The following is an 18,699-nucleotide window of genomic DNA, read 5'->3' as shown; positions in this document are numbered from 1 at the left end:
ACTTGATGGCAGCTGTTTTTCGTCCAAACCCCCTACAAAATAACTTGTGCATGTTTATCTGCAGGCTTAGCGGCTTTAGAAAGACTCCCCGACTTGCGGATGAAGGAATTGCGCCGTTCAGCCGTCGCTATTTTGTATTTGTTGGAGGTGGAAATTGCACCAAGTATCAGAGAACAAATGTGTGTGCGCACACACACACACACTCACACACGCGCACACTTAATGTGTCACCCACAGAGCAGCTTCACACTTCAAAAAGACGCCGTTTTATTTGTGTTTTAAAAAGAAAAAGAAATGGAAATAGAGGAAACAGTTGCGGGAACACGCGACATCAAACGTCAAGCGCGGATGTGTCGCCAATAAACCCGAATAACGCCGTTTACCGTCGTCTTTACGACACAGGTTGAGTGGCAAACTCCCCAAATAGCTACCGCAGTTATTTAAACTTGTTGTTGGGGGCAAAGACAGAAAGAGAAGGGCAAAAAAAAGAATCATTAAATGTACATGGATTTTCCACAATGACACAAAACTAACAAAAACAAGCCTCTCTACTTTCATGATCGACAGAAGAATACGTTTTAACCTCGACGTTAGCGGTGCTCGCGTCCCAAAATCAAGTCTTTCGTTGCACAAGCTTTCGTCGGAGTGTTCAGGACGAATGGTGCGTACGGTGACGCTATCCAGTGTTAGACAGTACGTCTTTGTGTATTTAAGAAGAAAAAAAAAAGACTGGATGTGGGAGTGGTGGTAGCAGTCCGGCGGGCTCAGCTGCACTATCAGTAATATCAGAAGGTCACCCGCAGCAGTTGCTGTGGAAACTCAATCCAGACTCTTTCCGCCGTGGCGTTTTCCATGGAGCGACGGTTGTATGCTTTCTTGTTTTTTGTGTGTTTTGAATTAAAAAGGTACTGGAAACGCAGCTCTGCATCTTCCCGTTCATTTGACGTCGCGATTTGAGGTGGTAAACGTGGGATTTACGCGATCCGCCCACGGGACGTGTCCTGGCGAACGCGGCGCCTCGGTCCACTAATGAAACCAAATCGAGCGTGTTGGATAACAACGGGCTTCGGGACGTGCGATCGATTAGCGATAATATCGCCCGTGAAATGCGAAACTGTTCTCAAGTGATTGTCTAACAGGCCGAAATTAGACTTCCTGGGATCCAATAACACCTCCATTGTGAAATCATCTGACTGAGATTTTCTCTTTTTTTTCTTTTTTAAACGGGACTGCTGGCGCTCGCTCCGCGAACCCCGAGGTCTTTTGGTTTGATTCGTCAGCCTCCAACGCTGCGCCCGATGTAGCGGATTAAACTGTAACAAGCACTAGAATCTCGCGGTGATTGATGATCGATAAAACTGCCATCCCCTCGGCCTTTATCTGACATTTGAAGAGGCAGCGAGGAGGCTTTTATCCAGTCAGCGTGGCGAGTGGTTTAAAATAAAGAATAATCGGTAATGTGATTAGTCCTGGTGCTCACTCGCTTCCCTCCGCACCAAACTCATGCAACCTCCCCCAACAGCGAGAAGTTAATCAAACTTCAAAATAGCAAAAACAACAGATTTTTTCAAACGGGCATCCCGCTTTTCTCCTCCAAACAATACGGCATGTCAGTATTCTTTTACTGCGGATATTTAAAGAGTACAGCTGAGATATAGCAGCAACATTAGGACGTATCAAACAAGAAACACGGTAAAAAAATATACCACAACTTCATACGTCGGGAAAGAGGACGGTGTGTTTGTGTGTGCGCGCATTGGTTAGCACACAGAGGGGAACTTTTTGTATGAAAAGTTTTAGTTAAAAATAACATATCTTGCTGCTCTTCAGCATTCAGCGCCTCTGCGCTTCACCCGATGACCTCGACTGGCCCTCGCTATTCTTTTTTTATAAAGAAATATATTTAGTAACACAAACTGAAAAAAGGATCACAAGTATGATTAAAGATACGCTCCGCCCCGTATAATACTGTGCACGAGATGCCGCTGTACATCCTCGCCCGATGAGCTGCAAACAAGTAGAAATGTGCAACGTGGGAGGAAAGATGCGGGGGTCGGTGGAGGGGTTCACGTTGGGCCGATTGATGACCAGTCGGTAAAATCGACGACCCGTGTCGCCTCCTGTTGTTGACACTCGGAGGAAAGCCATGCGCGAGCAGCACAGAACGGGTTCGAGGGGGTCGGGGCAAACACACCGAAGAAGCAGGGCTGGAATCCAGGAAAGAAAAGGAGGAGTGGATGTCGCTGGTATTCACCTATGGAGAAAAGAGAAGAAAAAGTGTTCACTGTGCAGTACTCCCTGGCTCAAGGGCAAGGAAAACAAGCCGTCATTGCTTCCTCAAGGAAGCGGCGAGAACAATACAAGGACGGAAGGGTGGAACCTTAAGTCAACAGAGAAGAGCTCGGGCTTCGAAAAAGCCATTTATCTATGTAACTCTTAAGGAAACGGGTTTATGTAAACCGATTTTAATACACTCAGCTTTCCCCTGGCGTGCAAAAAAGAAAGGATGCATGAATGAGTTTCCGCAAAAACTTCCAGGGCTGATTCAAAAGACGCCGACGGCTACTCTCCTCGCAGTTATCGAGGTTTTTTTTTTGTTTGTTTTTTTTCTTCCTGCAACAGAATGGGTTTATCAGGTGATCTCAATTGCAGTGGTTGCAAAAACAAATTTAGCCTATTCTGGGATTAAAACTGCTTTTTAAGTCGATGGTTTTGATTAAAAAAAAAAACACACCTCGCGTGGAGGTTCTGCTGCTATCGGCTTGTGAGAATGTAATCTAGAGTAAAACGCTGGATGTGAACGCGCCATACAAGTGGAGGGCGTTTAACATTCCAGGAGCGGGGTTTGTTCTGTGTCGGGGCAAATGTGACATACCAGAGATTGACTTAGTAAACTGAGAAAGGGTAAAATGTCCTTGGCTGCTTGTGGGCGTGCCCAAGAAAGTTTTTTTTTTTTTTGCAAACACTGAGCTCGGTATGTTAGGATACGAATAAGACGAACTGTCAGGCGTCCACGAACCTGTAGTTGACGTCGAACAGAGTGGAGTCGTCGTCCTCGTCGTTGTCCTCGTTGAGGGGCGCCATCTCCACGCGCTCCGCCGGTGTCGTTATGATGTCGTATTTCCGCGTCTTCCGGATTCGTCTCCCAGATCTGTGAAAAAAGCAGGACATTTTATATAGAAACATCATCATTTCCCGACTGCGCTGTCAAAAACGAGCCAACTAATTAGAAACTATTGATTTCCATCAGACATTTCATCGATGATGCCCGTTAATTTCAGAAAATGTCTCCAAGTCTCCATGCAGCACAGATTCAGATGGCTCGACCGTCATGTGAAGATGGAGAAACTAGAAAATGTTCACATTTAATGAGATGGGTTTATTGGATTTCATGACTCAAACTCTTTATTGATTAGAAATATAGCTGACACTGAATAGAAAACGCTGCTGCTACAGCTAAATATTTTTATTTGGAATGAATGTATTTTTTACATAAATTCGCATTATATATGGCTTGATATGTAAGGGGTTGTAATTTCCTTCTCCTTTTATGACATTAATGGTTTAGTTGATGCAAGCCGTTCGGCGCCTTTTCACTGAGTATTGAATCTTGTTTTAATCACACTCTAGTTATTTTAGATACAAATACAAACATTTGGAAAGTATGTATATGTTACATAAATTCGCATTATATATGGCTTTAAATGTAAGGGGTTGTAATTTCCTTCTCCTTTTGTGACATTAATGCTTTAGTTGATGAGAGCTGTTCAGCACCTTTTCACTGAGTATTGTATCTTATTTTAATAACACTCTAGTTATTTCAGATATACTCTTTCTCCTCGGGTTGACCAAAACCATTTAAAATGCCGAAATATAAACATGAGCAGTTAAAAGTACAAGAATAATCCCAATGTTTCCGCTTCTTTTAAGCTTTAACAGCCGCGTCAATAGATCACACTGGATTACAATTGACTCAAAAAAAAAAAAAAGACACAAGGTTTATTTACAGACTAGAAGACACTGGGCGCGCACAGCTCATCAGCCATTAGAATCCATAAAAGTTATCGATTAGGAGTCATCTGGTTTTCAGGCGAATGATTTGTAGGCGCACCAAAGCGCCTAAAAACTACAATTCCCAGGAGGGAGATTAATAAGGCCCGGACCTCCAACGGCGGAACGAAGCCTTGACGTCGGTGACGTATTTCCAAAGGGTTTCAAGTGAAATACATAAAAAGGATTTCGATTTTTAAATAAAATAATTATATTCATTGTGGTAATAATAATATTAATGATGATGATAAAGGGTCTGTGAATGCGTTTTCAGCATACCTGACCACTTTGACGACGAGGCAGGTGATGAGAACAGCTGTCACGACGCAGACGAGGACGACCACGCTCTTCAGCGTGGGCAGGTAGGTCATGAGGGACGACATCCGGGAGCCCACGGCCGCCTCCGTCACGTTGCTCGCCGCCGCGTCCCGGTGGGTGACCGGCGGGGAGGTGGCGTTCAGGAGCACCGCTGGCGAGGGGAGGGTTTGGGGCTCCCCGCGGACGCTGACGCTCCACAGCGCCGCGACGAGCAGGGCCAGGGGGGTTACCATGACGCCGGGGAAGGACGCGGGCGATGCGGTGTGTCTCCCGAATGGCCGAAGCGCGGTGGCGGCCGCTTACAGGATCTCGGAGCCGCTTATCGGAGCCGGACTCCCGTCACGCAGTTCGGGGCCGGCGGCGGCCATCTCTCCGGACCTCCAAGATCTCCCGAATGGCGGACCCCCCCCGAACCCCCTTCACTCAACTTGATTTGACTTCTCGCCTCCGGGAAGGAGGCAGAAATAACCGTGCTTCCGCGGAGGTGAGCCGAAATATTTTCCTCCCGGTTGCTTTCGCGGTTCGTGCGGAGATGGAGGGGATTATCCGCCTCCGGAAGCGCTCCGTGGGCCGGCCTCTCCTCCCGGTACTGAAGGGGAGGGGGGACGTTATCAGTAGCCGTGTTGCATTCAGGTGCACCTCGTAATTTTCGCTAATCCGTCCCCTTTAATCCCAACGATATCGACACGACACTTTTTTATTCTTTTTCTTTTTTTTTTTGGTTCATGTTTTCCGAAAGGTTTGCAAGATTTGTCTGATACTGGAGATCAAATTATTTTCAACAACACTTATTTTTAATGCTTGGGAGTTGTTGTTTTTTTAAGACGTGTTATGTACGTGTATTCATCAATATTCCGAGTTTACTATGAAGCCCACACGTTTCTGCAAGTGTTTGCATTGGAGGCATACTTGTGTCACCTTTCAGGACACAATCTCTGGTTTAATCACAGGAGCAATCATTCGGAGGTTTTCTCTTGCTTAGTGTGACAAAATAGTTTCAGAAGTGTGGGTTGAGGTCACAGGTAAGCTGTAACGTGAATTGTGAATTGATCAGAGTTGAAGTTATGGTGGTAATTGTCATAGGTGTTAATCCATATCTACACACCGTAAAGATGTGATGAAAATAAATAATAAAAATAATATAGGAGTGCTTTGGAGTACTGCATGAACCACAGGCAAACTTTGTCACATGTCATACACTCTTATTTTTTATCTATTGTTGTTGTTATATACTATTTATCTGTTATCGATTCATTTATCCTAACACTTTCTCCCACCACTTTAGTGATCATTTTGGATTTCACTCACTGTAGATTAATTCCCCACAGCATGTGAAGGCCCCTTTTATTTGTTTACTCACCAGCAACAGCAGGCACCATTTCTTCAGGGCAGCAGACTGGAGGCCCATCACAACAAATCCCGCCCTCCAAAAAATCCCAACATTTAGGACCGAAATTAGCAGTCATCACTCAGCGGACATATGGGAAATAGAAAATATTTTATCCTGATTAATGTTTACCTCCCTGCGCCAGCTATGTTTACAGTCTGCAGTGGAAAAGTAGGCCAACATTTGTCTTTCTTCCCACAGTTGAAGTCACTCGTCATCTGCGCCAACAAGAACTCGCAGTTGTTTTTTTTAAAGATATCATTTAATTTTTCATTGCAGTATTTGATAATGCAGGGGCTCATTTCAGTTAAAAGTGGGGAGTAGATGACAGAATTTAATAATGAGTGTGAAGCTTCTGCAACTGGCCTGGTGTGTTCCCCATTGGATTTGATGACAGCCCACCAGATGGCAGCACAAAATAACAACAGCTCTGTTTGGCCAGCAGGCTGATGTCAGAGGGACTGGACTGTCGGCTTTAGACCAGCTGCAAGAAAGAGCAGTGGACCTGAGTGGTCTGGGACTGGGGCTCAGCGCATAGAGCAGAACAACTGCAGCTTCATTTCACATTCAGATTCATTATTGATGTGGAGTTGGAGTCTTTCGCCACGAGGGAAAATATGATCCTGAGCTGCAGCAGCAGTGGTGAAAATTTCAGTGGCTCACATCTTCTGTTATGTTGTTGGATCCAACTGCCCTTGTTTTTTGGGTTTCCAATTTGCTCTGCAGCAGTAATAGTATTAAAAGTGAACGTTTAAACATTTAAAAATATCAACATTGCAAATCCAGTACTTAAAAATAACAAAATTGGAAAAAATTAAAAATAAAAGTTTTCTCTGTGTAACCTCTTCAGCAAGGCTTTTAGACCGAAATCTTCTTTATGCATTTTGATTATGTTTTAACTACCAAGCATGGAAAAAAGTTAAATGACTTTAGACAAGGTCATGTTTCTCAAGCCATGAAATGACATGATTTGAAAATATATTACCATGAACCGAGAGTTAATAATTGGTGATATTAAAATGTTATGGTCCCTGCATACCAATCACTGGATCTTCACTTTGCTCTCTTTGCTGTCGAAATTTCTCTTTGAACAGTCGCACCAGTTAACAATCCAATTCAGCCGGATGCATCTGCTAACAGTCATTTTTAAAGGCTATTTGTTATAAACGTTACGTTGGGTTGGGAATTTGGAAATACAATACGCATGAACGGAGCCCAGCCTGTTTGTATATGCAGTGTTTGAGAGGCACACCCTCGTGCAACAGTTGTTTGGTTCACTTCTGTGTGACAAACTGAGCCCTTTATTGCCTCTCATTGTGCATTCTTTTGTTTGTTGTTCAAGTCTTTCTAGAGCATGCTGAATATTGTGAGGCAGAGAATGTGGTTCCCTGCAGTTTAAAAAAATCCTAACAAAACATTGTTTTTCCTTGATGATTCCTGCGGCCAGTGCTTCATAAGCCTGTATAGTTGGTGTTCTCGAGAAACAGCATAGTAGTCTTGTCTGAATGTGCGCAAGAAAAATTTGGCTTGTTTTCTTGAAACATGGTGGTGTGGTGGAGCATGGGCTAATGAAGCCATGACAATTTGGTCTGGGGCATATCTGGGATTTTTCCGACTTCCTTCGACGATGTAATTAGCACACTTCAGGTGCACTGCCAGTTCATACAGAGATTGTCGGTTTGTTGTACAACACGATTGGTAGCCTCTGTGGTTAAACTCGAATAACCCGTTTGTTGGTAAGGCCATGTTTGCTGCACTTGCAAAACCCTGATTGGTAATGTACTTAGACGGTCCTCCTGTTGCTAGGCTGAGGAGCTTTAAATAGAAATCTTCCACAGAAGAGGCATGCGCAGTGGTGTTGTATGTTTCATTGGCCGGCGATGGGGGTGGAGTGCATACCAGACTCCATGCACAGCCCAACAAAGGTTGCACAGACTGAGCAGCGAAAGCCTTTCTAACTTGGGTTGCCCCCGCTGAACCCCTGGTTCGATTCAACCAAAATACTTTGACGAAAACAAGTAATGCAATTCATGCCCGACTCGGTAGTTTTACTAATAGGCAAACCGGGTTCTTGCACTAGAATAAGGTTCGGAGCGGGCCAAATGGTGCGGGTCATATTCGTTAATTCCCTTTCCTACGAAATACCAAAATTAAAGGACAACTGTGATAGTCATCCAAGTGTGGTGCGTGTTAACCCTCAAATGTAAAGCACAGACTTCGTCAGGGTCAAATCTCTGCAAAAGCAATTACAATAAAGTTGCATTTACACATTCATATCACAAACTTGCATCAGATCCGGGTATGTTGTAATCAATTGAAAATAGATGTTACTGCCAGTACATTCATAATTTCGTGATGAGATAAACATACAGAGCCTGATTTGGTTTTCCAAATCAATTCGCAGTGGGGCCTTGCTCCTTCTGAGTTAAACCTGTGGCATGAAAGCCAACAGAAAATAACATTTAGGGTCTATCTTAACATGCAGTCATGATCCTGAAATAACGTAAAACAATTTAGAAAGTGTAATAAATGTCAATGCTAATCGGGTCGCAAATGTGAAACTAAGGGGGCTAACGTGTAAATGTAGCTCAAATAAACGAGAGGGTGTTATCCGTCAAGGGTGAAAAAAAATAAATCCAAATAAATCAGTCTATCCCGTTCTTTGTTGTTCTAGTAACACAAACGTCGTGTTTTTCACAGATTATTGTGTTTTTATTGTTATTTTTCTTTTTTTTTGCCGTACCCCGGTTTACAGATTCGGCGGGGCGGCCATTGCTAGCAAGACGAAGCTGGAGAGGAAGTGGAGTTTGGCTTACGTTGAGAGGAAAGTGGGCAGAGCCGCTGAAGGATATGAGCTCTGGGAGCGGCGGAGAGGACGACACACGCAACACAGCAGCGGAGGCAGCCGAGCTCTGAGGGGAGGAAAGCGCCGAACGATGCGGCCGAAAACCCCCACCGCCACGGCGAAAAACGCCCGAAATACACGACGACGGCCGGGGCAGAGAGACGGGGGATAGCCACGGCCTCGGAAATGGGTAAGAACATTCGAGGAATCGGACATTAGTGGCAGGAAAGCGCGGATCCGCGGCGTATGGCAATATGGTGGAAAGAACGACAGTTCGACGCAGTGTTGTAAAAAATGGCCAGGGTGTGCTGTCAGAGAAGAATAAAGAAAACGGTCCAGATAGTAAAAAAATGCTTTTAATATTATTTTAGTTGATAGAAAATGGATGTTTGACACTTCTCTTTCGACTTTATGTCGTTTCTATTCGAGCGGGTGGATATTTATTCGACCTGTTCGGGGATATTTCAACCTACGCATTTAAAATTTGCTTTGTCCTTGAAAGGGCAAATGCCCTTGTTGAATTCGGCTGGGATTTAACAAGGAAATTAACCTTATTTTCATCGTTTTTTCGACGTTGTATCGAGTTTTTTTGGGACATAAACACATCAAGCGTCAGGTATTTTTCCCCTTTTTCTTTTTGTTAGGTTTTCTGGGGTTTTTCATCGACCTGAAAATGTGGAAAAATATTCGAGAAATTGTTTTTCAATATAATCCCACCCAAAACGTGTTCAGGGGTTGACAGTAACACGGTTTAAATATGTGTTGAATGTTTAATACATTTTGTTTAAAATTAAGGTTGGAATTAATCGGGACAATACATTAAAGTATTTTAAACACATCAAACCACAGGATTTTATTCATTGTAGATGTCACACTTGGATTGTACTTCAACTGTTTGTCGAATAAATGTTCTATATGTTAAATAAACTTAGATGTACTTCGAAATACTAAACAGGGTGTTGGCTTTTAACCCTTTGAGGTACTGAAAGAAGTAATTTAAATATTTACATTTATTTATCTTTTCCACTTCACATTTAACCTCCAGCTCACATAAAGACAATTTTGATGTTAGAAACCATCCATACAAGTACGTATATTTTCGAAAATATAAGATATCTGTATAAGTATTATAGAAATAAAGCAATATTCCTTGTGTGTCTCCACGTCTCTTTGATGAGATTGTTGATTTATCCACATTTAAAGCCTGATGCAAGTCATGGTAAAACAGGTTTTGTAGTACATTTTCTAAATTATATTTGTATTCTGAATTTATTGTTAAATCCAAAGGATTAGTACCACACTGCAGAAAACAAAATGTCCTCTCTGGCCACCATATTCTCCATTGGATCTTGGTTTTGGCGACAAACATTTTGCCAACACCAAGATTGCGAATGGCAAACATTTTCCAAAAACGTGCACCTTACATCTTAATTGTTTTCTCAATATGCTAATTATATTTAAATGATCTCTGAAATGACATTGTTGAAGGATTTTACCAACCAATAAGTTATTGATGGTTTTTCCCAATGTAGGCTCCCAATTTGTAATTTGTTGATTTTCTCTTCAGCAGGGATTCTTCCTGGTCCTTGGCGAGATTGCGTCAGAGAAGAAAGCATGGCGTTGTCCCAAAGTGAAATGGTATGTTCTTATATTTTTAAGCCCCCATAAGGCACATTTTTAGCTCCTTGTCTTTCAAATTGTTACAACTATAACTATATCTTTGCCGCTTGTGCAATGGAACTAGCAGGTTATGTTAATGACAATTTATTTTCTAAGAACCTTGATTTCTCTGCTTTATAGGGTTGAACTTTTGCGACGACAGAGTGGTGGACTGGTGGATTTGCAGGATTCACACAGCACTGTGGGTACAACTTTCAATATAGTTCAAATAACCTGAAAGTTTTTATGTCTCTAAATCTGCCCATTCAACTGCGTCAAAAAGGTCACCGCAAACCAACCAATTTATCCTAGTTGACCACCTGAAGAGCTAACAGTGCATTTTTGCACATTTGTTTCACTGCCAATTGTAAGGTTGTTAATTGTTCTGTAACTTTTGAACACCCATTTAACTTAAGAGCACACTTGTTTTTAACAAAATTGAGTCCCGAAATTCATTGCTGTTTCACAACAATGCACTCAAAAGCACAGCAAAGTACAAATCTTAGGTATTTGTCCATTACTAAAGTTGAGAACATACCACTTTCGGTCCTATGTCATTGTACGCTATTTAAATCCTTACATAAGAAGCTTATTATTTGCAGTTTATGGTTGAGTTTGAATGTCAATGTATTAAGCTAGAGCTTTAAGACACACAGCTAAGTGATTTTAAATTAATCCTTGTATATTGGTTGAATTAGTATTTTTAAAAAAACAGATGCTAAGCAGAGAATACATCGGGTCCTCAGCACTCTGTCTTTGATGATCACAGATGTTAGCCACCTCAGAGTAAGAATTATCACTTGTTGATGATGGATGACTGATTAGCCAACATTCTCAGTCTTTATCCAACCAGCCTTCCATTAGCCTTCTGTTAAGCTAACATATGAAACATCCACAACCTCAAAGTATTGTGTTAAATTAAAGCCGTGCCCTAATAATACAAAACCACAAAAAGGAACATTGATTTCAATACCCTCGTTAGACTTATTTCAAGTGCTGATTTTCCCTTGAATGACGATGTGGTATGATGTGTGAAGTTTGAAAGCCAATGACAAAAAACATTCGCACATGATAATACATATTCAGTAACACCACTGTCTGAGATTACACAAGAAATTAAGGATAATACATGGATTTCTCTACGCTGGGACCTTTGGCTTAAAGATTGTCAGCTGAGACTTCGGCATGACACAAAATAGCTATGGTGATTTTTGCCACACAAATATTACAATCAGCACTTGGCTTGGCCTAATGCTACTAAGCTAAATGGGCATTGTTACTTCTTTTTAACTAAGGCTATGGGCCACACACAGCAAGGCATGTTTACTTCCAACAACACATGCTAGCTCGCTGCGAGCCATGGCACCCTACAGTCTGTTGACTAACAGGGTCCATAACTTAAGTTAAGCATCTGAACCTAAGCCGTAGTGGCACCTAAGGCCTTTTTTTCTTCAGCGTATGACAGCAATTGAGTAAGAAGCTAAAATGCTGTATCTGATTTTCCAGATGTTATACTGCTGATTCCCTTAGACCAGTGGCAGTTGCTATATTCACCTGTGAAGATAGTTAAATTGACATTACGTTTTGGTGTTTATGCCACATCTCTTTTTAAACATTTGATTTGTAATGATGTAGTGTTATACCGGCGTATGGTAAATAAGTCATTTATTGTAATACCATGATATATTGGTCAGTATACATCATGCGATGTAGCTATCTGCCATCTTTTAAGTGTCAGTGTAAATAAGTTTGTGTCTAATGAATACGAAAGTTGAGTGCTTCAAGTGGCAGATCAATTGCGATTTTCCATAGTACTATCAAAAATAAGTTTGGACTGACATCACAAGTTGTTTTAAAACTAGAGAAATTCCTTATTAGTTATCAGGGTTAGACGTAGGTATCCCATCAGGGCTTCATCAGTGAACTGAGCGCTCAATTTTCTGCATTGAGGGTAATCTCCACTTATTGTCAAAGTAATTTGACCTGATCATATCTGTCTTTACGCCAAGATTTTAAAATTTTTTTTGTTCTATTTCAGTTACCTTAACGTATTCTAGTTTCTAGCATTTGCTCATATAAACCTATTGAAATGTTTGTAACAGGGTTAGTTTTTACTACTAAAATGATCAAAGATAAAAGTTTTCAAATGCATTCTCAGTTGCAAATAATAGCCATATAATATATTTAATGTTACACATCAAAATGAGAGGTTTTTCTAGTTTGTCGAAAAGGTTTCTATTTTCCAGTCAGCAGTAAGCCTAGACAGCCTCTTATTACATCCATATAGGGTAATCTGTGAGTGGGCATACCTCCCTAGTAAAAGAGCGTCACTCATCACTCCCAAGAATAACTGGTCAGATGTCTTTGGTGAGAATAGATTCATAAGAAAGTATCTACTTTCTTTGACCTAATTTGAATGATAATATTCTCAAATTCTGTCAGCGGAGGGACCTTTTTAAACAGCAAATAAGACAGGTTGCAAGGATTGCATTAGTGCGTCAACTGTAAAGTTTTAAGCCCTGGAGTTATTGAGTCAAATATGAAATCACGTGTCTGCTTAGTCATAATTTTACTATTGTAAAGAAAATTACAAGTCAAAAAAATAGATATGATGTTGGAGAAAAAGAGAACTAACCGGACGTCTAAAAATAGGTCTGTAAAAATATTATACCTGTACATGGCAATAGAGAACACTAACTATTTCTCTTTGAAAAATATAGTATGTTATGTATACCATATTACAGTTTACAGGAACCAGTTGGAGTCCCAAAAGAAAAAGATTCAAAGGCTTTGGACAGTTGATTAGTTATCATGTTAAGAGAACCACACATTTGGTCTGAACTTTATTACATATCAATGATACACTTCATTCATTGTTGTTCTCATCTCCTCAACAGTGCGAACATGGACGTGTTCGAAGATTTGTGAGAGAACGAGAAAAGAAGACAACTCTGTAAGTTTTCATGTTTAACCAGGTAATTTGATGAACATTGTGAGAATCTGGTGGTTTTTTTTTGTTTTGTTTTTTTCCCCTTCAACTTGAGAGACAGTTTGTCCCCTTTAACTCATTCTAACCTCAGAAGAGCTTCAGGCATCTTCATTTCTATTTTTAGCTCACATTCATCTTGAATAAATACTGACACCGTTCACTTAGTAAGGCTAGTAATAGACATAGATGTGGACAAAATAGGGCATGTACACATTAAAACGTCCAATTTTTATATATATATATATATATATATATATATATATATATATATATATATATATATACTTAGTAGATGCCTGGCCTTAGCATAGACAAAGAAAATTTACAATTTATGTGCTATTAGGTCTTGTAAAATAAGGCTAGTTCTTTTACAAAAATCAATTTCTTCAGTGTAAAATCTGAAATCCATTGATAAGTGATCTACCACAACTTAAACCATGTCACATTTATTTAATTTCACTTGTGAATTTTATGCCATTTTGAGCAGGGAGAGTTTCTTAGTTTTTCAAGCATTGCTGAATGAAAATCAGGATTGTTTTAAGAGTGGGGCAGGGTGTCTTATTGTTGACTCTGGTTGAATTGTATTTAAAGTGGGCAAAATGCCAGGAATCATCAAGCTCTATTTTGCTTCATTAGTATTTAATATCTTAATTAACTGTTTAATCTTTCAATCTCCAATCTTGTTTGATTGTCAAAGACCCATTGAAATTATTGATAGCTGTGAACTTTTGGTTTCACATTTTGTGTTGCTAACTGTTGACTTATGCCGTCATTGTGAGACCTAATAGACAAAGTAAATCGGAAGTTGTCAACTTGCACCTATCAAACATATGATAACTTTGAGCGTGGGCTGGTGTTTGTGGTTTCAATAGTCTTAATGCCAAGCTATTCTTTGCTTTGATCAAATGGGCCTTTATGGTTCCAATTTTAAACCAACTATGCTCAGTGACTCACTATAGCTGATCCCTAACCATCAATGTTTTGTTGTTTTGTTTACTGTCCAGCTCATTCAATCTTCAATTTATAGATTCATTAGGACCACCAGCTAAGCAACTGCCAGTTTACATGGCTGTTTAAATAAAGTCATTTGTCTTCTCACTCATGACTAAAATAACAGTTAAAGATTTGATGAGGTCTTAAAAATTATTCAGGATTTAAGAATGAATTCTACTTAGGGTTTCCATTGAAGTGCAATGGATCCCCCCTACTAAGAGTTTTTTTTAAATTCTAAAAAAAAATCTTTATTTAAATGTTGAATCAGGACTTGGACCAGAAATAATTTTCCTCTTTTCCTTATGCAGCTCTTGTTCCTTCTTATATTAGTGTTTCTTGTGCCATAGGTGAATAGGTGTAGACATCAGTTGTTTCAAAAGTTATTCAAATACCATGTGGTATAAATTTAGTTAAATCCTTAGTTGCCCTCTCAGGGAGTAAGTTGTTAAGCTGAATTTTGATGTATTTAGCAGAATTTAGTCAATCTAAATTGGTGGATTTACCTGGCAGTCAACAAATGCAAAAAAATTAAAACATATATTAAAGGAGTTTAGTTCTGATAAGTCTGTCGCTTACATGTAAAGTCTAAAATGCCAGTGCGTATTTTGTTGGAATATGATCAAATGAAGGAGTGTTCAGTCCAAAGGCTGACTACATCTTCACCATGTCTTTTTGCAAGTGTACATGCCAGTGTAATTTTGGTAATTCTCTCCTGGATGAGTAACTGCTGTTCCCGGCAACCATGGCTAAAGTTCATGTTATGCTGCCCTCTGTATGTTGAAGTCATAAATTGGAAATGCAAAAATTGATATTTTAGTTTCCCCGAACATACCCGTAGTTGCACTGAGATTTCTTTATACTTTGCCTTCATGACTTGAGCTGCCAACCTAAACCTATTTTTGGAAGACATAGATCAGTACGAAGTTGAGTTTCATCACTAGCTGTACATATCAAGTCAGTATCCGATCAACAACCCACCCAAGATAAATTCTTCATTTTCCGAATAGAGGATTAATGAGTTCTTTGAAAGTCAAGATTGATGGGTGAAACTTACATTTTGCCTTGTGAATGTTTGGCCAAAGAAAAAATGATGGCCAAAAGGTTCCTTCTTGCTCGATGTTTTGATTTTTAATTGAGAATTTTTATTCATTTTTTGGAAAAAAGTTGTGCAGATTTTGTGTCTTATGAGCTTGATCTGTTGTCTTGTCGCTACAACTGACCATGTGCAGACCCAAGTATTTTCTCCGAACACATCCATGGACAGAACACATGGACAGAACTCTGCATTTTAGACACTTGACGTAAAAAACTTTTTGAAGTTGGAGAATACTTCATTTAAATCATGACGATTTATCAAAACTCACAAGTTAAGCCATTTGTCCCCAAAATGATTCTGTAGGTATGCGTCAGCTTTATGATGGCACTTGCTAACCACATGGCTAGCTAACTGTAATTGATGCTAGCCAAGTATGTTTGTGTTGATTTTGATCTAGTTCAGCATGCCTCTTGTAACCGCTGGATCAAGAGTCATTGACCATTTCACTTGCACTGTGGGCTTACACTTTTTCCTTCTTTTTTTGTCCCATCAAGACCCCCAATCAACCGGATATTGCTGACATGGAGACTGTGTTGTTAAATGTGAAGATGGCGAGTGATGTTGCAGTTAGCCAAATTTTAACTTTTTTTTTTTTTTTTTTTCCAACTGGATTTCAAAAGGAATTTTTGAATTTTTTTTTTACGTCAACATGGACAATGGAACATCATTGCTGCTTTTCTTGGACTAAAAAATCTCCCTGTTTTTTTTTTTTGAGAAGCAGAATAAGCCATTGTACGTTTGGTATTCAAATGTTGCTTTTTAATAAAGTGTATGACATCGTATTTTTTCCCTGACTTTGTTTCATTAGCCTGCTAACCTGGAATGTACAAATGAATTGTTGGCGTCAAATTTCAAGTGTTTCTTGTCGCGCTGCGGTTGGTCGTTTCATGTAACACACTGAACATGCTACCCTTATGTTGCTGTGTTTTTCTCGCTACTCGTTATAATTAAGCTTTACGTACAACCAAACGTGCGAATGTTCAATCTGCAGATTCGACAAATCTATCCAGGTTAAACTGACCCTCTGATTTCCTGAATGAAACCAGGTTTCTGCTTAAGAACCCCAACATGATCGATTGTCGATGATTTACTTTGGTTAATAACCAGTACATATTCAAATGAATGAATCAGTTGTTCTATAATGATTAACTCAAATGGTTAAATGGGATTCTATTCAAACCAAAATGGTGTCCAGAAGGCTGTCTAAAATGGCCCCTGGTTATCCCCTTTCCTGTCTGAGCAGGAAGTGATGCAATTGGTGCAACCTAAAAAAAAAAAAAAAAACAACTCTCTTAGAGAGCTTAAATGCTTTTCTTACTAAATGGTAAGAATGAGAGTTTTTCCTCCCTCTGGCTGGTTTCATGGAGATGAAATAAATGTAAGTTAATGTAAAAGAAAAAGTTAAAAGATATTAAAAGGGGAGGGACTTAAAAATCACCTGAGTGTGGGGTAAATGGAAATAACGTCAATCAAAGGCAAAGCTTTCAGAGCTAGGAAGGAGCTCTAGATGGCGGCTGAGCCTTGGGAAGGGTGCCATGGGCTTTCGTCAGACCGTTTTCTTGCTCGTATTTCGACGGGGATCGCTTCTCGGTGGTTGCGAGTTGTCGCCGCGTTAGTACGATAGGCGATTTGACGGGATTTTCGCCGTTTTCGTGTGCTTTTCGGGGCTGCTTTTTCCGAGCCGTTTGAGCCGTCTGTGCTGTGGGAGTGCTTGTCGTTGTTTTCCATACAGGGCTCTGGCAGCCATGGCGCGCCTCCATTTTTAGTGCTGCTCGCCTCTGTCGCTCTGAGGCTGACAGCAGACCAGGTCTGAGAAGGCCTACATTGTTTTCGATTAAACGATTTTCTTTTTTTTTTCTTTTTTTGCTTATTATTCTTACTCTTACCAAGTTGTTATTTTTTTTACACTTATTTTATTCGAATCGGAGATTTATAACTGATGCAGCGAACTTGAATCTAACGATTCATTTATAGGCTACTACCTTTCTTCACATTGAATCGGTATGTTTACATTGATTTGGTGCATAAATAACTGATTTATTCACCTTTAAAAGTCAAATTTGCAGTCTTTCATCTGATGACGCAGTTGAAATTAATTGCATGCGGCTCGGTCCGTGGGAGATATTGAAATATATCCGTTGGATTTTCAAGTTATCGTGACAGCACCTGTCACCGTTAACTCAAAACAAACCGGCGATTTGAACGATGATCCACCAATTTTTGGATCTTTTGCCCTTTTCTTCCCCCGTGTCGCACCGCCTGGGATTTAACTGCCAGCCGAGCGAAGGCAACCTTGTGGGACTTGCACGGTAGTTGAAACCTCCCTACAACTTTTCGACAGCAAATACCAGGACGACAACAAAAAGAAGACACCATTCTGGCAAACGATTTTTCAGGATACTGCGATGATGAAGAATAAAAGTAAAAAACAAGAGGATGAAGGCTCGACCCAAAGCAACGCATCAAGGTATGATCCTTATATTACTTTTTCCTTTAGCCCCCTTTCCACATCTGGTTTGATTGTTTACCTTGTCAAGCATGGTTGATCACCTGTGTATACACTAGCGACGTAGTCTCGTTGAAGTGCACCGCTGTCATGAATGACCTTGCTATTGTTTAATAGCCACACCCTGATTTTCTTTTTCGTACCATTTCTTTTCACGCCATACCTCGGTCCCAGGCCCCCGTCTGTCAGGAGGTCGTTGCCCACAAGATAACCTTATGTGCTCGATGTATGGAAATGTATTTGTCCCGGATTACCTTGCAGATAATTTTTCCTAGTAATCGCTATATTGTAACGTGACCTTGTCTTACAACTTGGTACTGCATTGCACCATTTTTATCAACGTTGTGTATGTTTATTTTACGTGTTTATTTCAGAAACAACATATTGCTCTTGGTTTAACCCTGGAAACATGGAAAGAAAAAGGGCTTATATTAAGTTCGATTCCAGGTTTACCAACTTAATGTATTGCAATTTGTGCAATCTGTGTTTTTATGTCCCCCCGAAGGCCTACGTTTCAGTTGAACTGTGCATTTTATTGACACTTCTAACAGGGATGTTGGACATTTCATTTTTTTTTTTTTTGTCATGATCAACTAATTTCCCTTCATTAAAATATCTTAAAGAATATGACGATGTGTAAATGATTCCTTTTTTTTTACAGAAAGGTAAAAACCTACAGTGAATTCTCTCTGTTTCTGCAATCATAAAGTTATGCCAGTGTCTCTTTGATACAAACTGTACATTTCAGGCATGACATTAATTTAACAATATTGGGCTCTTTCATAATGTGTGTGGAATTTAATTGAAGTGCATTTATTCTTAATCACACTGAATATGAATTACAACAATTCTTGAC

The 18,699-nt window shown here is 40.1% G+C and overlaps 2 protein-coding genes across 7 annotated transcripts in view; one reads left to right on the top strand and one right to left on the bottom strand.

Annotated features, from left to right (window-relative positions):
• Window positions 1–250: 250 nt before the first annotated feature.
• Window positions 251–4,964, bottom strand: fam174b (family with sequence similarity 174 member B). Its single transcript, XM_086162736.1, has 3 exons — window positions 4,330–4,964; window positions 3,020–3,151; window positions 251–2,254 (listed from the first exon to the last, which is right to left on the bottom strand). Exons 1-3 carry the CDS (start codon window positions 4,599–4,601, stop codon window positions 2,251–2,253), a joined length of 408 nt encoding a protein of 135 aa, XP_086018862.1. The 5' UTR covers window positions 4,602–4,964; the 3' UTR covers window positions 251–2,250.
• Window positions 4,046–18,699, top strand: part of chd2 (chromodomain helicase DNA binding protein 2) — a 33,187-nt gene continuing 18,533 nt past the window's right edge. For 2 of the 6 annotated variants that reach the window (XM_086162734.1, XM_086162728.1), the window contains exons 1-6: window positions 4,050–4,412; window positions 8,511–8,790; window positions 10,168–10,238; window positions 10,401–10,461; window positions 13,157–13,212; window positions 15,832–17,804. In XM_086162734.1, the coding sequence (XP_086018860.1) occupies window positions 17,743–17,804 (62 nt within the window). In that variant the 5' untranslated portion in view covers window positions 4,050–4,412; window positions 8,511–8,790; window positions 10,168–10,238; ... (1 more) ...; window positions 13,157–13,212; window positions 15,832–17,742. The other 4 variants (XM_086162732.1, XM_086162730.1, XM_086162729.1 and 1 more) reach the window with 4 other exon arrangements.

The sequence above is a fragment of the Fistularia commersonii genome, chromosome 17 (genome assembly GCF_037954325.1).
Source record: "Fistularia commersonii isolate RoL2024-O1a breed Wild chromosome 17, RoL_Fcom_v1.0, whole genome shotgun sequence".
NCBI classification, from domain to species: Eukaryota; Metazoa; Chordata; class Actinopteri; order Syngnathiformes; family Fistulariidae; genus Fistularia; species Fistularia commersonii.
Note: the sequence above shows the minus strand (reverse complement) of the source record. Positions and strands in the feature narration are given on the sequence as shown.

Bases quoted from the DNA above. Each gene is read 5' to 3' on its own strand.
- fam174b (XM_086162736.1), bottom strand. From the start codon at position 4,601: ATGGTAACCCCCCTGGCCCTGCTCGTCGCGGCGCTGTGGAGCGTCAGC. The intron at 3,152-4,329 runs GTATGCTGAAAA...CTTTTTTCACAG, and splicing joins CTCGTCGTCAAAGTGGTCAG to ATCTGGGAGACGAATCCGGA.